The 18,749-nt window shown below is 40.1% G+C and overlaps 1 protein-coding gene across 1 annotated transcript in view; it reads left to right on the top strand.

The window, feature by feature from the left end:
• COL24A1 (collagen type XXIV alpha 1 chain) overlaps window positions 1–18,749 on the top strand; it is a 333,005-nt gene that overhangs the window by 270,006 nt on the left and 44,250 nt on the right. Inside the window, exons 48-53 of the mRNA XM_061633547.1 lie at window positions 1,938–2,045; window positions 3,473–3,580; window positions 3,670–3,723; window positions 4,205–4,267; window positions 9,384–9,437; window positions 11,882–11,917. Of these exons, the coding sequence (XP_061489531.1) occupies window positions 1,938–2,045; window positions 3,473–3,580; window positions 3,670–3,723; window positions 4,205–4,267; window positions 9,384–9,437; window positions 11,882–11,917 (423 nt within the window). The remainder of the gene's footprint in view (window positions 1–1,937; window positions 2,046–3,472; window positions 3,581–3,669; window positions 3,724–4,204; window positions 4,268–9,383; window positions 9,438–11,881; window positions 11,918–18,749) is intronic.

Genomic DNA, 18,749 nt, shown 5'->3' with positions numbered 1-18,749 from the left:
CACGGTGCTGTTTCTGGTGGCAATTACTTCAGCCAGATGGGTCTCTGAGATGAATGTTCTATCAGTGCATAAGCACTGCTGCATTTTCCAAAAGGACGGGGTCATTTTATGCACTAATCCTCTTTTCCGTCCTAAAGACTTTTCTACCTTCCACTGTCAGCAACTTGTGCTACCTTCCTTCTGTCCCTCTCCTTCCCATCCAACCAAGAAGGCTTGGCACTCTTTGGATGTGCGTAAGGCACTGAAAGTGTACATTTCCAGAACCAAGCCTTTTTGTAAGACGGACTCTTTGTTTCCTTTCACCCTTCTTTGCTAGTGAAAAAAGTTTCAACCTCCACTTTATCCAGATGGATTAAGGCTTGCATCTCCTTAGCTTACAGAATATACAGCCACCAGCTAAGATAATAGCACATTCTACCAGGTCAGCAGCCACCTCAGCAACCTTTTTGCTTAATGCACCTCTTCATGAGGTCTGTAGCACAGCCACTTGGGCTTCTCTAAATATATTTATCAAGCACTACAAGGTTGATAAGTATGCCTCAGCTGAGGCAGCCTTTGGGAGACAGGTTCTGCAGTTCATTCTCCCAAAGTTATAGGCAGCCACGCATTTCGATCCCACCTTTTATGGGTCAGCTTGGGTATGTCCTACCTGAGATCATCTTACATGCACAGGAGAAGAAACCTTTAGTCTTACTGTAAAACAGTATTCTGTGTGCATGTAAAGATGATCTCAGGGCCTCTCCCTACATGGATGGGGCTGCCTTCTGTGCTTCCTTTGCTGGGCTGATGTCTGAAATGTTCCTGACTATATATGTGGCATATTCTTTGCCTATTATACATGGCATGTTCTGACATGTTCTTTGCCTGTTACCTTCATTCATTTCTATCTCTTGGTGTGCAGAGAGTGCTGTTAGTTTGCCTGCACTGTTACAATTATATGTTTTTTCCATGTTTTTGGTATGGCTTGTCATTTGAAAACTGGTTTCCTGAGGCTAAGGGAAAGCTAGAAGAAGCAAGAAAAATCAAACAGTGATATTCTGCCTTTTATCACAAGGTGGAGGTCACCCACCTAAGATCATCTTTACATGCACATAGAAAACCACTTTATGGTAAGACCAAAGGTCTCTTTTCTGCACCCAGGAGCCCTCTTGTCTTTTATATGGCACCCCATTTGTTTTGATCTAGGGTATGTTTCATTAAGTCAGTGGTACATATTACGAGTTCAGTCCTTATGTATAAAATGTTAATTTCTAAATAACAATATTTTTCAATAGATAGCTTGTCCTAAATATAAATAATATTGTCCTGTTATTTGTCATCATCATTTACAACACCATATTTAATTATGTAGCTATTTACAAGATGCTGTCATTTCATTGATATAAAGGTGTATGTGTAGATGGGGAGAAATTCAATTCAGTTTGCGTTTAAAGGCAAATCTATCAAATTTGCACTTTCTGAAACAATATGAGAACCAAAACGCAACCATCCTTCAAAATTCACATTTATCCAAATTTTGGTGAAAATACTATACAAAACTGCATTATGTTAGGAGATGCTGCTTGCAAAAATATGTACATTTGTCAAAACTCCATACAAAAATGTGTTTATTTGGAGAAATTTGCACTAAAATGCTGAAGAATTGTCATGAGGATTTTATTTAAAAAATGGCAAATTGCTGCAGAAATGTGGAAAAGATTGGAAAAACAAGAATCTGAGACAACCGAAATGGACAGATCCTTCCATCCCTAGGGCACATGGACATGCCTAAATGTATGTGGATGGGCTCCTTTCAGAGGAAGGGTGGGATATAAATCAAATAAATAAATAATAATATATAGCAAGAATGACTAGTCTGAACAAATTAAAACATGCATTTGCTCGAAACAGTGGCTGACAGTGTCTGATGTGACTATCTGTGTATCTTGTTTGTCAAGGGTAATAGAGGAAGCCTGGGACTAGCTGGACTGGCAGGATATCCTGGAACTCAGGGATCAAAGGGGTTACCAGGAATGCCAGGAAACACTGGACCACCAGGACCAAAGGTACTTTGAATGGGAGCTTAGGCATCTAATATTGTGGAAGGCATTAACAGTCTGTTCCTTCCATCTCTGAGAGCAAGTGGAGAAAATGCACCCTACATAAGTTGCCTTAAAACAAAAGAGTTTTTGTTTTGATTCTTCCTGTTTTGGGCCAGATGTTCACAGTTCACTTAGACATTTCATAGGCTGCAAGGGCAACCCATGTAATTTGAAAGTCCTAATTTATCTAGGAATGATAACAACATTTCTTCAGTCCCAGTGCAAACTGAGCACTCTCTCTGAATTTACTTCAGGACCAAGACAAGGCAATTCTTGTGCCAGGCTTCTCCAAGCCTTTTTGAAAGGGTAAAAAAAAATCCATTTAATTTCACAATGGTTTGGAAGGAAAACGGAAGATAGGCACAGCCTACTATCTAGGGAAGACCAATTAGTTTGTACTAATTGCCTTGGAAGATATTGCTTTCTATTTTTATGCCAAGCGAACCAAACTAAAAGTGAGCAACTAAGGAGGTGGAGGGTAATTGTAACAGTTATCATTATCTTTGTTATTTCTGAGAAGGAATTGGGGGGACTAAATGTATTGTTTTCTGTATTACCTGCTAGGAACTCATTAAAACAATAAAAGAGCAATCCTAACCACCAGTGGGGGAGCAGTGGAGTGACCACGCTCAAAGCCCTGCCAGCTCATGCTACCCAGGGCAGAAGCTCGGGGGGGGGGGAGGATGGGTTTTTATTTTTTGTGCCAGCTCCAAGCTGGTGCAGCTGAGGGAATTGAGAGCTTGGTCACTTGGGGGATCCATGGCACTTTGCATTCAGTGGATCTAAACCCACTGGTGCCTCCCACCCTGCATATCAGGGGTTTCCATAGACCTCTACCAGTAGTAGAACCACCAGTGGTTGCTTTCCATCTGACTAGGGTGTAGTGTGGACCTCCCCCATCTGTAGAGGGTCACTTCCACCATACCCTAACCCCTCCAGCAGTAAAGATTAAGAAAAAGAAAAGAAAGGAAGATTACAACTCCATATTCTTGACTGATGGATTAGGTATTAGAGTGTTCTTCCTTCAGATATTGAAGGAGGATTTTTTTTAACAACATAAGTTTTGCTTCTATGAAAGTGTAATGCAAGAAGTCTCATCCCTCAGTCCTAAATTTGCTTGTGCTAGGTCTTTTTTTAATTCAGAAATGAAAAAACAAGGGCCAAAAATAAGACTGGAGTGGGGAAGAGATTCAATTGCCAACAGTTATCAAGATCAGGCTAATATATCTTACTCATATCTTGAGTAGTGTTTTGAAGAACCCTTACTTCTGAACCTCAGAATTAGGGTAAACATTTCATAAGGAATCATTGTCCATGAATTCTTCATAAAGAAATTTAGAGGAACCATATGCTGCTCCTATAATGTATGTGTACTTTCCCTTTTGTTTCAGGGTGGAGAAGGGCTTCGGGGTGATCCAGGAAAGCAAGGTAAAAGAGGTCTTCCTGGGACACAAGGTGATCAAGGCCCACCAGGAGATCCTGGCCTGAAAGGGCATGCTGTATGTATCTTCTGTTGTATGTAAAACAGTTCTTTGTATCGTTCAGCTACAATTCCATACACTAATCCCCCTATCTGGTAATATTTCAGGGAGAATTCGGAGATCATGGTTTGATGGGATTTCAGGGATTCCCAGGTCCCAAGGTATGTAGTTACTTTGGGCCCAGTCCAAAGCTTAGCATTTTTACATACCATTGTTTTAAATGGGAAATAGTTGAGCATGTTCTTAGCCCTTCCACTGAAATGAATAGAACTTGCGAGTGCCTAAACTTTGGTGGCTGGATCATGTCCCTTTTAAAGCTCAAGTCAAGTTTCATATGGAATGAAAGATCTTTAACAGAACACTTCTTAATTGTCCTGAGATTGGAGAACAGAAGAAATAATAGTGACCTCTGTATAAATGGCTGCAATAATTTGACTTTACATACATTTGTTGTGGAGGCCAGCATTTTACACTATAAAGAAAAAGAGTATAATACACAGTGTCACATATTTTATATTAGCTTCACTTAGCATGTTTTTACTTGCATTTTCCAAACGTTTTTAATGGCTTATTTTTTCCAAAGACTCTTATCAGATGTTATTCTATGAATAAGTATTTTATGTTATTTATTCTTCATTTTAGGGCCCTGAAGGTGACCTTGGTTTAATTGGAATTTTGGGGCCTAAAGGCCCAGTAGGCCAAATAGTAAGTGGTTCTATCTATTGATAAATTTATCATTCACTGTACTATTTAATTGCTTCTGCTTTTCCCCTTCACATAGGCTTCTAGTAGAGCAGAATTTGTGACAGTTGTACTGACACTAGGGTTGACTCTGGCTGAGACATGGTCAGGCAGCCTGTTTCTGGCAGCAAATTTTGGGTTACCAAGAAAGAATAGCAAACCATTTAGCTTATTTATTATTGTTATTTTATCACCATGGAGAAATAATTTGTTTGGGTTTTTTTGCAAGATTTAATGAAATAATCAGCACAATCAAAATCAATCAACTAAGCTTTTACCACAGATTAAAAATTATTCCGCTACCACTGACAGTTAATTAGTAGGACTGTCCAGAAGCAAACATTTTAGTCACTTGAATAATGTATCATCATGCAAACTGCATGCAAACATATCAGTTAAGGGTAACTTTCTCTTGTTAGTAATGGTATCTTTTGTCTGTTAAACTGTAAATTATGTCACAGATGAAGATGAGATTCACTTATAACAAAAAAAAAACAGGATTTCTTGTTACAAGAAAGAGGCCTGGCTCATTCCTCCCCACTCCTCCCACCTTCTCTTTTGTGCCCTCAAGGAAATGTTTTTGGTTTTTAATAGCCACAGTCCTGTGACATCCAAACTTGGGGAACTGTGGTTTGTTTAAACTAGAGATTGGGAACCTCAGGCCCAGAGGCCAAATGCAGCCCTCCAGGCTTCTGTCTAGGCCTCAGGATGCTCCCCAGGTTACATCTCTCACTGCCTCTGCTTTGCACCTTCCCTGAGTGTTTTAGCCTGGCTGGAATGTGTCCTTGAACTCAGGTAATGTTTCTTTCTTGCCTGGATAGAGGATAAAGAGGGGTGTGTGAGTGTGTGCAGAAACTAGCCAATTGTACAAAGTGGCGCCCGTGACCTGGTGCAAGATGCAAGTGTTGTCGAATCAGTTATGGCAATGACCATAGTGCTATTAAATTAAACATACATGTAAATGGCCTATTGCCAAGAAAATCCAACAAGATCATATTTGACTTCAAAAGAGGAAACTTCCCAAAAATGAGGGTATTAGTAAAAAGAAGATTGAAAGGCAAAGGTCAAATCATTCCCAAATGCTTGTGAGTTGTTTAAAAACACAATATAATAGAATATTATATTCAATCGAATTGAATAGAAGTTCAGTTGGAGTGTATACTGTAGATCAGGAAAGGTACCACAGGGGCCAATAGGATGCTGGCGTGGTTAATCAGCAGAGTCAAAGAAGCTATTAGAGGCAAGAAACCTTCCTTCAATAATGGAAGTCTTGTCCGAATGAGGAGAATAAAATGGAACACAAATTCTGGCAAAAGAAATGCAAGACAACAATAAGGGATGCTAAAAAGGAATCTGAGGAGCACATTACTAAAAACATGAAAACTAACAACAACAAAAATCTTTAAATACATTAAAAGCAGGAGACCATCAAGGGAGATGGTTGGACCGTTAGATGACAAGGGAGCCAAAGGTGTGCTTAAGCTGGATAAGGAAGTTGCAGAGAAACTAAGTGAATTATTTGCATCTGTGTTCACAGCTTAACTTCTGCCTGGGAAAACTGGCATAAAGTATTGTTAAAGATAAAATAACAAAGCATATAGAAGAAAAAGTCTTGCTGAAATAGAACCAGCATGCCTTCTGCAAGGATAAGTTCTGTCTCACTAACCCATTGGAGTTCTTTGAGAGTGTCAACAAGTATATAGATAGAGGTGATCCAGTGGACATAGTGTACTTGGACTTTCAAAAAGCTTTTAACAAGGTACCTCACCAAAGACTCCTGAGTAAGTTTAGCAGTCATGGAATAAGAGATGTGTTGTGCATCAAGAACTGGCTAGGAAACAGAAAGCAAAGAGTAAGAATAAATGGGCAGTTCTCCCAATGGAGAAGTGTAGAAAGAGGAGTGACCCAAGGATTGGTATTTATACATGTGCTTTTTAACTTGTTCATAAACAATCTAGAATTTAGGGGTGAGCAATGAGGGGCCAAGTTTGCTGCTGATACTAAATTGTTCAGGAATGTTAAAACAAAAAGGGATTGTAAAGAGCTGCAAAAGGACCTCTCCAAACAGTGAATGGGCAGTAAAATGGCAATGTAAACAATGTAAAGTTATGCATATTGGAGTAAAAAGTCTTAATTTCATATATACACTCATGGGGTTAGAACTGGCAGTGGTTGACCAGGAATGAGACCTTGGAGTTGGAGTGGATAGCTTCATGAAGATGTTGACCCAGTGTGTGGCAGCTGTGAAAAAGGCAAATTCCATGCTAGGATCATTATGAAAGGTATTGAAAATAAAACTGCTGATATCATAATGCCATTATATAAATCTATGGTGCAGCCGCATTTGGAATACTGTGTACAATTCTGGTTGCCTCACCTCAAAAAGGATTTGATAGAGCTGGAAAAGGTTCAGAAAAGGGCAGCCAAAATGATCAAGGGGATGGAGTGACTCCCCTATGAGGAAAGGTTGCAGCATTTGGGGCCTTTTAATTTAGAGAAAAGGTGAGTAAAAAGTGACATGATAGAAGTATTTAAAATTAAGTATGGCATGGAGAAAGTGGATGAAGAAAAGTTTTTCTCCCTTTCTCATAACACTAAAACTCATGGACATCCAATGAAGATGAATGTTGGGAGATTCAGGACAGGAAAAGGAAATGCTTCTTCACACAGTGCATATTTAAACTAATGAATTTGCTTGCACAAGAGGCAGTGATTGCCTCCAATTTGGGTGGCTTTAAAAGAAGATTAAACAGATTCATGGAGAATAAAGCTATAAGTGGCTACTAGCCATGTTGGCTAAGCTCTGCATCCATCCAAGCTTCTGCATACCAGTTGCTAGAAGTCGCAAGAGGGCTCTTGCACTCAGGTCCTGCTTGTGGGCTTCCCAAATGCATCTGTGTGAACAGAATGCTGGACTGGATGTGTCACTGGCCTGATCCAGCAAGCTCTTCTTATGTTCTTAAAATTAATATTAATTGCTCTGCCCATTTTTGCCTTTGGCCTAACCCCACCACTGGTACATGGCCACTGGAAGGTTGCCTAGAAGGTTATGCAGCCCTTCAACTGAAAATGGTTTCCCATTACTGATTTAAACTATGTATAGTGAGAAAACCCCAGTATCAAACTGTGGTTTCAGATCCTGGCTTGTTTCCCAATGAGTTTAGACATCATGGGAATTGTGTTTCACTTAAAATCAAAAGCAGATTTTTATCTCCTCCTCTAGCATGTGGAAGAGGAAAGGGGAGTCCAAGACTCATGCATGTAGCAGAAAACAGTGAACTGCCACTGTCAGCTCTGCACTGAGTCAGCAGTGCCGGTGGGGGCTGGAAATTCCTGGGTCGTTAGCAGGGAAGGGAAGTCCTTAGCCGGCAGTCTGGTTGTAAATCTGCCAGGCCAACGAGGAGGGAACCTGATAAGGGCCAGGCCTGTCTGAAGCTTACTTGCCAAGTCAGAAGTCCAGAAGCGAGGTCAGTAGAGGTCCGGGATCAATTGCCAAGGGGTCAGTCCAAGAGATGCTGCAGGGAAACTAGGAATACACGAAGCCACGCCTGACGTTGCAGTCAGCAACAAGCTGAAGCCAAGGTGTGCCTTATAAGGAGCAGGTTTGACAGCAGGTGTGAGCCCTCAGCGTTTTGGCCTTAAGGGGACAGGCCTGCCTCTCTTCTGCCTGACCTTCTGCTGTCTACGTTCTGCAGGTGAGGGGGGAGTATCCTGTTCACTGTTTGCGTCTGGCTGCAGAGCCTCCGCTGTATCTGGGGTGCTCTGCAGCTGAGGGGGAGAAGGAGCTGGATTCTCAGGAGTCTCCTCCATGTCTCCTTCTGGGTCTGCTGCTCCTGGGTCTGCTGCTGTTACTCCCGAGTCGTCCTCATCTGAGGAGTCCTCTGACGGGGCCATGACACTCACTAAAAATGGCAAGCCATACTTACAATTTGAAGGACCACCTACACCCGTATAAACCTATTGATGCCCTAAGAATGGCCTTGAAGGCCTTGCTCTGTGGCTTACTACTAAAAAAGATTTTTGTGAAATGTCTCTAGCTGATCTTCATGGTTGCCATTTGAAGGACCGCTTACACCCATATAAACCTGTTGATGCCCTAAGATTGGCCTTGAAGGCCTTGCTCTGTAGTGTACTGCTAAAAAAAGAGCAGGCTATTGGGCATCAGGGACAGGACCTTTTTTTGGTGGCCCCACATCTGTGGAAATCCCTTCCCCGAGAACTGCATTTGGCTCTTTCTTTGGTGGTTTTTATTCCACCAAGCTATTTCTTAACTTTTTTTATTTCTGGTTCTCTGTGTTTTAATCTGATGCTGCTGTATAGAATTCTTTTATTGTAAAGTTCTTAGTAATCCTGTTTCTTATTTTGTAAGCTGCTTTGGGACGGCCTGGCCCTAAACACCAGAGAGAAATAATAAATAAAATTCATCAGTATTCAGGGGGAAAGCATAATGAGCAAAAGGGAGTTTTTATTTATTTTATTTATTTATTGAATTTATTAGTTGCCCATCTGGCTGGCTGTCCAGCCACTCTGGGCAACGTACAACATAGGCATACAATACATAGGCATTAAAAATCTAAAAACAATGAAAGTTTCTTACTTTACCAGAATGGCCCATTAATTACTATCACTTTTATCTATTGCTATGCTGGAAACAACATATTTTTGTTATAAATATTAAATGGTGGTCTGATATATTTACTTAAATACTCACATACTGGATTTCATTCCTATTTGTCTAAATGTGAAATGTATAGTCTGCCTGCCTCTGTCACTTCTGGCTCTTAGATAAACAACAGAAGTCAATTTTCTTTCATTATTCAGTGTTCATAAATACAGGCCTCTGTGGTGTGTAAATGAAAACAAAAATACCACAAACTAAAATTATCCATCTTACATCCAGAAACCAGAACTGGCATTATTTGAATGTGCATGTCAGCTCATATAGTTTCACTATCATCTGGTTTTGATCATCCAAAAAATTGGATATTCCTTAACTATTCAAATGTCACAACACAATATGTTCACATGATTGTTTACATTCATATACTGCTCTGCAAATTTCTTTGCACTTTGTTTTTAGGGAAACATTGGTCCTATTGGCAATGAAGGCATCATTGGCCCAGCAGGCAAACCTGTAAGTGCATGATATTTCCTAGCACTCCCTTTTATCACATGAAAGCTTCCCCACTTTGAACAACAAATAGATGAGGACTCTTTTGTATTATAACATGGTTGCAAGATGAAAGTCTGACAAGGTCATGAGAGCACTGGTTTTTCTTTGTTGGTCATTTTTTTCCTGGAAATTCAGTATTTATAGTCTCATTAGAAATTAATAATTTTAATTCATTAACTTCCAGCACAGTTCTAACCATGTCTAATCAGAAGTAAGTCCTTTTTAATTCAGTGGGCCTCCTTCCAAATAAGTGGGGTTAGGATTGCAGCCTTAAATACAGGTTTATCACAAAAACAGCAACAAAAAAGTCCTGTGGAACTGTAAAGAATAATACATTTATTGAAGTATAGGCTTTCAGGGGTTAGAGCATACTTGATCAGATGCATGACATGATCATCTTAAGTGGGTAGCTAAAAACATTGAGAACATTTAAAATGTGGTTTTTTCATGAAGGAAAAAAGTGTTTTTATTTCCCTGCGTTCATATATAGGTGACCACTTAATGAATCTGATGGTTTTAAGCCAAGGATCCCTAACCTTTTTGTGTCTGGGGGCAATTTGGAAATCTAAGAAACTGTTGTGGGCCCTACTAATTTCACACCATTGCCATTCCACACAAACTTACTATGTAATAAAATATTTGTTCCTTCTATGTTCAAAATAAATGGCAATAAATCTCAGATGAGAAACTTAAAAGGTGCATTGGTCTGTTGAAACAAGAGAATTCACTGGCATCTTAAAGACTAGCAGATTTATTGCAGACTAAGTAGAGCTGGAGTTCCACCATGGTGCCTGTGACACCATGGCACCCTCAGGCATGTGCCCCTCTCCCTTGGCTCCCATGAAGGCCCCCCTCCCAATTCTCTGTTTTGTTTAATTGAATTCACATACATTCCAAAATCAATCCATTCTGATCCAAAACTAGCATTCTTTTTAAACCCCCAACCAATTTTATTTTCTTTGTCAACTTTTCAACCAAGACTATACCCCAAACCTTTTTATACAAATGTTCTTTTGTAGCTCCTTCCAAATCCTTCCGGAAACATTAGTTTCATTGACATTAGAAAATGACTTTATCATCCCTGTACTTTTTAAATTCTTATTGCTGTTTGAAAAAAAGTTTAATAAAGCTAAATAACAATCCCACTCTATATCTGGATTAGTTATATTCTCAATTTCCAGAAATATTGCACCTTCAAATGGACCACATATATATGTCCCCCTCACCATATAACCATGCCAACAATTGGAGAATGTTCTGGATTAATTTTTGAAAGTTGAAATGGGATAGCATACTACCTATGTGTGATTTTAAACACAATTTATTTAATACTAGCTGAAATTGATTCCAGAACAGGCCGTACCCAGACTCAAGTGGGTACAAAATGAGTAAAGTCCTCATCAACAATTGCTATACCACCATCAACCTCCCATATGTTCTGCTATCTCTGCTATCTTTTCGGCACCTTTTGAAGACTTTCCTCTTTCAACAAGCCTTTTAAGTTGAGACCTATCTGCATCTGTGTCAGAATTGTTTAATATGTTTTTAGTAATGTTTTTAACCCTTTTTAAAGTTTTTTAAAAAATGTTTTTAATGCTGTTTTGTTTTAATGTATTTTAAGATCTGTTTTTATGATGTTTTAAAGTGTTTTAGTGCTTTGTTTGCCGCCCTGGGTTCCTGCTGGGAGGAAGGGCGGGATACAAATTAAATAAATAAATCCTCCATATTTTTATTGCACATCTCTTTGCAAACTTTCATCAGTTGAAAGATGGTATATAAATTTTCATTTAAAACCTATAATGTTGAGAGTGGCATTCAGTGTTAGTCCTACTCAGAGTAGACTCATTGACACTAATAACATTACTAACTTAAGTTCATTAATTTCAAGGGGTCAACTCTGAGTGGGTCTTAGTTGAAGTGTTGCATTTTCGTGATGTCATTAAAAAAACACAATTTTTCGCTTGTACACAAAGCTAATTCCGTCCTGTAAATGTTGCTGTATATGAGCTGATGTGTGAATGTGATTCTTCATATAAATGTTCAAATGTATGTAAGCTCTAGTCTCAGTAGTGATGAAAAGCTGGGGGGGGGGGAGTACAACACCTAAAGAAAAATTTTCTGCATCTGAACACACAACACAAAAAATATACCTTATAATTATATTTCGTCACCACCACCAAGGAATCCATAGATTTTGGAAGACTTTGGGAACCCTTTTTTGATTATCAGCTTCATTGATGTATGAGGCAATGCTCCACCATTCTGCAAATAGGTTTTGGGGTTTGTTTTTGTTTTTTGTAAGCTTTTCCTTTTTTTTATGGTTTGTTTTATTATAATTTAATAAATAATAAATAGTAGTGATGGAAAGCAAATAAAGGATTAACATGACTTTTTTATTATTTCAGGGACCCAGGGGTGAAAAGGGATCCAGAGGTGAAATTGTACGTGAAAATAAAGTTTGTAATGTTAATAGGGCATGATGAACGATATATGAAATTTATCCTGTCAGCCTTTTGATTTCTGGTCCATACACATCCTACAAACATACTTTAAGGGCAGACATAACTATCTCACTAATTCCTTATTTTTTTAAGTAATGAGCTATGTTTTCTGCATTTTCTACCTGCTCAGGTGAAAGAAGTCTAGACGCTTAGGCAGCTGTCTTATGTAGACTCAGACCATTGACCCATCTGGCTTAATGTTGTCTACACTGATTGACAACAGCTTTCTAGGGTTTCAGACAGGACTCTTTCCCAGCCTTACCTGGAAATGCCAAGGATTTAGCCTGGGACCTCTTGCATGCAAAATGTGTGCCCTACCACTGTCCTACAGCCTTTCCTGCAACACCATGACTACATGGCTTCTGGGGACAGAAGTGAGAATGAGAAATGTGTTCCTGCTTAGCCAGGAATTGTAGAATGTTATCATTCTGACAGCGGTGGGCAGATTTTGGGCATGCAGGGTCTACTTTTCCCTCTCCCCTAGAATCCAAAATCTACCAAACAGAGCCAGGTGCAAAATTCACACAGTTAGAATTAAATAACGGGGTGCGCCTGAGCATATTCTGAGCCTAGAAGTTTGTTTCAAGTATCTGAACTGAACTGGTATCCTTCTGGAGAGGCTTGCGGAATTGGGAGTTGGAGGCACTGCTTGGCAGTGGTTCCGCTCCTACTTAGAGGGTCGTCTCCAGAAGATAGTGCTTGGGGAACATTGCTCGACACCGTGGGTTCTCCAATGTGGGGTCCCGCAGGGTTCGGTTCTGTCTCCCATGCTTTTTAACATTTATATGAAGCCGCTGGGGGCGGTCATCAGGAGTTTTGGAGTGCGTTGTCATCAGTATGCTGATGACACGCAGCTCTACTTCTCCTTTACATCTTCTTCAGGTGAGGCAGTCGACGTGCTGAACCGTTGCCTGGCTGCGACAATGGACTGGATGAGAACTAACAAACTGAGGCTCAATCCTGACAAGACTGAGATGCTGTTGGTGGATGGTTTCTCTGATCGGATGGTGGATATATACCCTGTCCTGGATGGGGTTACACTCCCCCTAAAGGAACAGGTGCGTAGTCTGGGAGTCATCTTAGACTCTTCCCTCACACTTGAGGCTCATGTAGCCTCGGTGGCCCGGAATGCGTTCTACCAACTTCGGTTGGTAGCCCAGCTACGTCCCTATCTGAGTAAGGAGGACCTCACATCTGTGGTACATGCTATGGTAACCTCGCGTCTGGACTACTGCAATGCGCTTTACGTAGGGCTACCTTTGAAGACGATTCGGAAGCTACAGCTAGTGCAAAATGCGGCGGCCAGACTGCTAACAAGAACTAAGCGGTCTGAGCATATAACACCTGTGCTAGCCCGTTTGCACTGGCTTCCAATATGCTTCCGGGCCAGATTCAAAGTGTTGGTACTTACCTATAAAGCCTTATACGGTGCGGGACCACGATATCTGTCGGAACGCCTCTCCCGATATGAACCGGCCCGTACACTACGGTCTACTACGAAGGCCCTCCTCCGGGTTCCGACTCATAGGGAAGCCCGGAGAGTGGTGACAAGATCTAGGGCCTTCTCAGTGGTGGCCCCCGAACTATGGAATGGTCTTTCCGAGGAGGTGCGCCTGGCGCCGACACTATCATCTTTTCGGCGCCAGGTTAAAACCTTTCTCTTCTCTGAGGCATTTTAATTCCTGTTAATTCTAAATTATTATATTTTGATTTTAGACTGTACAGTTTTTTGTACAGTTTTGTATTGTGATATACTGTATTGTGTTATTTTTATTGTATTTTTAATGTTCACCGCCCAGAGAGCTGTTGCTAGTTGGGCGGTATATAAGCTTAATTAAATAAAATAAATAAATAAATAAATAAACTAAGCTAATAGACCCTTTACACAGATATCTACACCTGATTAGCTTTCTTCATTTAAGGGAGACCTGGTGGAATGGAGAAAACCAGTGGGATACGGTTATCCCTGGATATAAACTATATCGGAAGGACAGGGAAGGACGTATTGGTGGCGGAGTCGCTCTATACGTGAAAGAAGGCATTGAATCCAGCAAGCTCGAAACCCCAAAAGAGGCAGACTCCTCCACAGAATCGTTGTGGGTGGTGATACCATGCCCCAGGAGGGACTTAATACTGGGAACGATCTATCGTCCCCCTGATCAAAATGCTCAGGGAGACCTGGTGATGAGATATGAAATTGAGGAAGCATCCAAACTAGGAAATGTGGTAGTAATGGGTGACTTCAACTACCCGGACATAGACTGGCCGCATATATGTTCCAGTCATGACAAAGAAGCAAAGTTTCTAGATATTCTAAATGACTATTCCCTAGACCAGTTGGTCATGGAACCAACCAGAGGGACGGCAACCCTGGACTTAATCCTCAGTGGGGACCGGGACCTGGTGCGAGATGTAAGTGTTGTTGAACCGATTGGGAGCAGTGACCACAGTGCTATTAAATTAAACATACATGTAACTGACTAATTGCCAAGAAAATCCAACACAGTCACATTTGACTTCAAAAGAGGAAACTTCACAAAAATGAGGGGATTGGTAAAAATAAAGCTGAAAAACAAAGTCCAGAGGGTCACATCACTTGAAAATGCTTGGAAGTTGTTTAAAAACACTCTATTAGAAGCTCAACTGGAGTGCATACCGCAGATCAGAAAAGGTACCGCCAGGACCAAGAAGATGCCAGCATGGTTAACGAGCAAAGTCAAGGAAGCTCTTAGAGGCAAAAAGTCTTCCTTCAGAAAATGGAAGTCTTGTCCGAATGAAGAAAATAAAAAAGAACACAAACTCTGGCAAAAGAAATGCAAGAAGACAATAAGGGATGCTAAAAAAGAATTTGAGGAGCACATTGCTAAGAACATAAAAACCAACAACAAAAAATTCTATAAATACATTCAAAGCAGGAGACCCGATTGGACCCTTGGATGATAAGGGAGTTAAAGGTGTACTAAAAAACGATAAGGAGATTGCAGAGAAGCTAAATGAATTCTTTGCATCTGTCTTCACAGTGGAAGATATAGGGCAGATCCCTGAACCTGAACTAACATTTGCAGGAAGGGATTCTGAGGAACTGAGACAAATAGTGGTAACGAGAGAGGAAGTTCTAGGCTTAATGGACAATATAAAAACTGACAAATCACTGGGCCCGGATGGCATCCAACCGAGCGTTCTCAAAGAACTCAGAGGTGAAATTGCTGATCTGCTAACTAAAATATGTAACTTGTCCCTCGGGTCCTCCTCTGTGCCTGAGGACTGGAAAGTGGCAAATGTAACGCCAATCTTCAAAAAGGGATCCAGAGGGGATCCCGGAAATTACAGGCCAGTTAGCTTAACTTCTGTCCCTGGAAAACTGGTAGAAAGTATTATTAAAGCTAGATTAAGCACATAGAAGAACAAGCCTTGCTGAAGCAGAGCCAGCATGGCTTCTGCAAGGGAAAGTCCTGTCTCAGTAACCTATTAGAATTCTTTGAGAGTGTCAACAAACATATAGATAGATCCAGTGGACATAGTGTACTTAGACTGTCAAAAAGCGTTTGACAAGGTACCTCACCAAAGACTTCTGAGGAAGCGTAGCAGTCATGGAATAAGAGGAGAGGTCCACTTGTGGATAAGGAATTGGTTAAGAAGCAGAGAGCAGAGAGTAGGAATAAACGGACAGTTCTCCCAATGGAGGGCTGTAGAAAGTGGAGTCCCTTAAGGATCGGTATTGGGACCTGTACTTTTCAACTTGTTCATTAATGACCTAGAATTAGGAGTGAGCAGTGAAGTGGCCAAGTTTGCTGACGACACTAAATTGTTGAGGGTTGTTAAAACAAAAAGGGATTGTGAAGAGCTCCAAAAAGATCTCTCCAAACTGAGTGAATGGGCGGAAAAATGGCAAATGCAATTCAATATAAACCAATGTAAAATTATGCATATTCGAGCAAAAAATCTTAATTTCACATATACGCTCATGGGGTCTGAACTGGCGGTGACCGACCAGGAGAGAGACCTCGGGGTTGTAGTGGACAGCACGATGAAAATGTCGACCCAGTGTGCGGCAGCTGTGATGAAAAAGGCAAATTCCATGCTAGCGATAATTAGGAAAGGTATTGAAAATAAAACAGCCGATATCATAATGCCGTTGTATAAATCTATGGTGCGGCCGCATTTGGAATACTGTGTACAGTTCTGGTTGCCTCATCTCAAAAAGGATATTATAGAGTTGGAAAAGGTTCAGAAGAGGGCAACCAGAATGATCAAGGGGATGGAGCGACTACCTTACGAGGAAAGGCTGCAGCATTTGGGGCTTTTTAGTTTAGAGAAAAGGCGGGTCAGAGGAGACATGATAGAAGTGTATAAAATTATGCATGGCATTGAGAAAGTGGATAGAGAAAAGTTCTTCTCCCTCTCTCATAATACTAGAACTCGTGGACATTCAAAGAAGCTGAATGTTGGAAGATTCAGGACAGACAAAAGGAAGTACTTCTTTACTCAGCGCATAGTTAAAGTATGGAATTTGCTCCCACAAGATGCAGTAATGGCCACCAGCTTGGACGGCTTTAAAAGAAGATTAGACAAATTCATGGAGGACAGGGCTATCAATGGCTACTAGCCGTGATGGCTGTGCTGTGCCACCCTAGTCAGAGGCAGCATGCTTCTGAAAACCAGTTGCCGGAAGCCTCAGGAGGGGAGAGTGTTCTTGCACTCGGGTCCTGCTTGCGGGCTTCCCCCAGGCACCTGGTTGGCCACTGTGAGAACAGGATGCTGGACTAGATGGGCCACTGGCCTGATCCAGCAGGCTCTTCTTATGTTCTTATGTTCATTTCAGCAGCCTAATTTATGTGGGAAAAGTTGTTGTAATTGTCTGTATTAAACTACAGAGAGTTGGAAAACCTAACCAGTCTTCTTCAAATTGTCCAGAGATCTACCAATAGATCCTATTGCCTTTTGTCTACCCCTGCTCTACCCCACTTTACACCAGCATCTGTTCCATGACAACTGGTTCCTCCTCTCCCCAGGAAACCCTCTGAAATGTAGTCCAGTGAGGGGAACTAGGAATCTCTAACAGTGAACTCTCAACACCTTCACCAAATCTCCCAGGAATTCTTTGGGGGAAGCCATGACAGTTAAAGTTGAATAAAATAATATGTTTTTTTATTATTTTTTATCATTAATTTTTATTCAAATTTTCAAAGACAAAAAACAAAACAAAACAAAAACAATTAAACAATAAAATAAAATGTTGACTTCCGATTTGTCGCAGATCAGTTATAGGTCTACAATATATAACAATCCTGTCTCTAAAATTATATTATAAAATCACTTTCCTCCAGTAGTTATCTTAATTAATCATCAAATCTCATAAACATTACTTTATTCTTTCCACAAAAAGTCAAAGAGAGGTTTCAATTCCTTGAGAGATATATCTTTCAATTTTTCTCCAAATAAACATGTCGCTTAATCCATCTGATTCAAATCTGTTAGGTCCAATAATTTCAATAGCTATTCTTCCATTATCTATATTAATTCCATCTTCCATCTTCAATAATCCTGTTGTCCAGTAATTTCAGTAGCCATTCTTCCATTATCAGTATCCCATAATAATCTTGTTGTCATAGCCATAGTCCAAATAAACATATCAATTAATCCATCTTGTCAAAACTGTTAGGTCCAATAATTTCCATAACCATTCTTCCATTATCAATATTAATTCCATCTTCAATAGTCCTGTTAAATCCAGTGGTTTCAGTATCCATTCATCCATTATCAGTATCCCATGATGATCTTGCTGTCATAGCCATAGTCATATAACAAGAGTCTGATGGGAATTTCCCCCATCACAAATATGTCCTTGCCATCAACTCTGAATACGTTGCTGAAATATTGTTGTAAAGTCACATCTCTGTTCTTTTTTACAAAATGCACTGGCTCATCTCTTAAAAGTTTTTCCATTGTCACATATTTGTAGTTAATTCCATAGATTTTTTCTATGTCAAGCCCCATCACATCATTCCAGTCAAGAAAATTATCCAAGACATTGATAACTTTATCACTAATATCTTCATTAATTTCTTCGGAGACAACGTTGAATTCCAAACAGTAAACTTTATTTCTAACATCCATAAACTCCAGATCTTTTTCCAATTCCATATTTGTTCCAGTCTCCAGGGCTTGTATCTTCCCTTTAATTTTTCTTTTCTCATCTCTAATCCCATCAAACTCCTCTCTCACAGAATCCCCTATTTCTTTAAACTCCTGCGTCATTTTGCTAAATTCAATTTTCATCTCCTGTCTACCCTGTCTCAGGGTTTGTTTTGTTATCTCAATCTCACTCATTATTTTCTGAAACATAATTTCTTCCATGGTCCCAGTCACTTCCCTGGTTGCCATTCTTAGAACCACAAAAACAAAAAATTATTTCAGCCACAATTGGGTTAATATTCCAGGCTTGCTGACATCAGTGTAGACAGTACAGCCTGTCTTCCATATGTTCAGGAAAACAAAACAAATCTAGTTCCCAGCTTCAAACAGTTAGTGGCGTCGTGAAGAAGCAGATTCGTCAAAATGAAATAGACCAAAAAAAAAAAAATAGTCCCAGACATATAATACTCCAAAATTCATAAATCAAATTTATTTATTTTTTCCCCTCCTCAAAATAGAAATCCCTCTTCCGTTGGTATCTTTAGAATGCACCTCCAGGATAGCTTTTTGTAATAAAAACAAATATAAGCTTTTTCGATTTTTTTTCTCCTTAATTTCGTGAGTGAAAGAGAAAAGC

The sequence above is a fragment of the Rhineura floridana genome, chromosome 6 (assembly GCF_030035675.1).
Source record: "Rhineura floridana isolate rRhiFlo1 chromosome 6, rRhiFlo1.hap2, whole genome shotgun sequence".
Classification (NCBI taxonomy): domain Eukaryota; kingdom Metazoa; phylum Chordata; class Lepidosauria; order Squamata; family Rhineuridae; genus Rhineura; species Rhineura floridana.
Note: the sequence above shows the minus strand (reverse complement) of the source record. Positions and strands in the feature narration are given on the sequence as shown.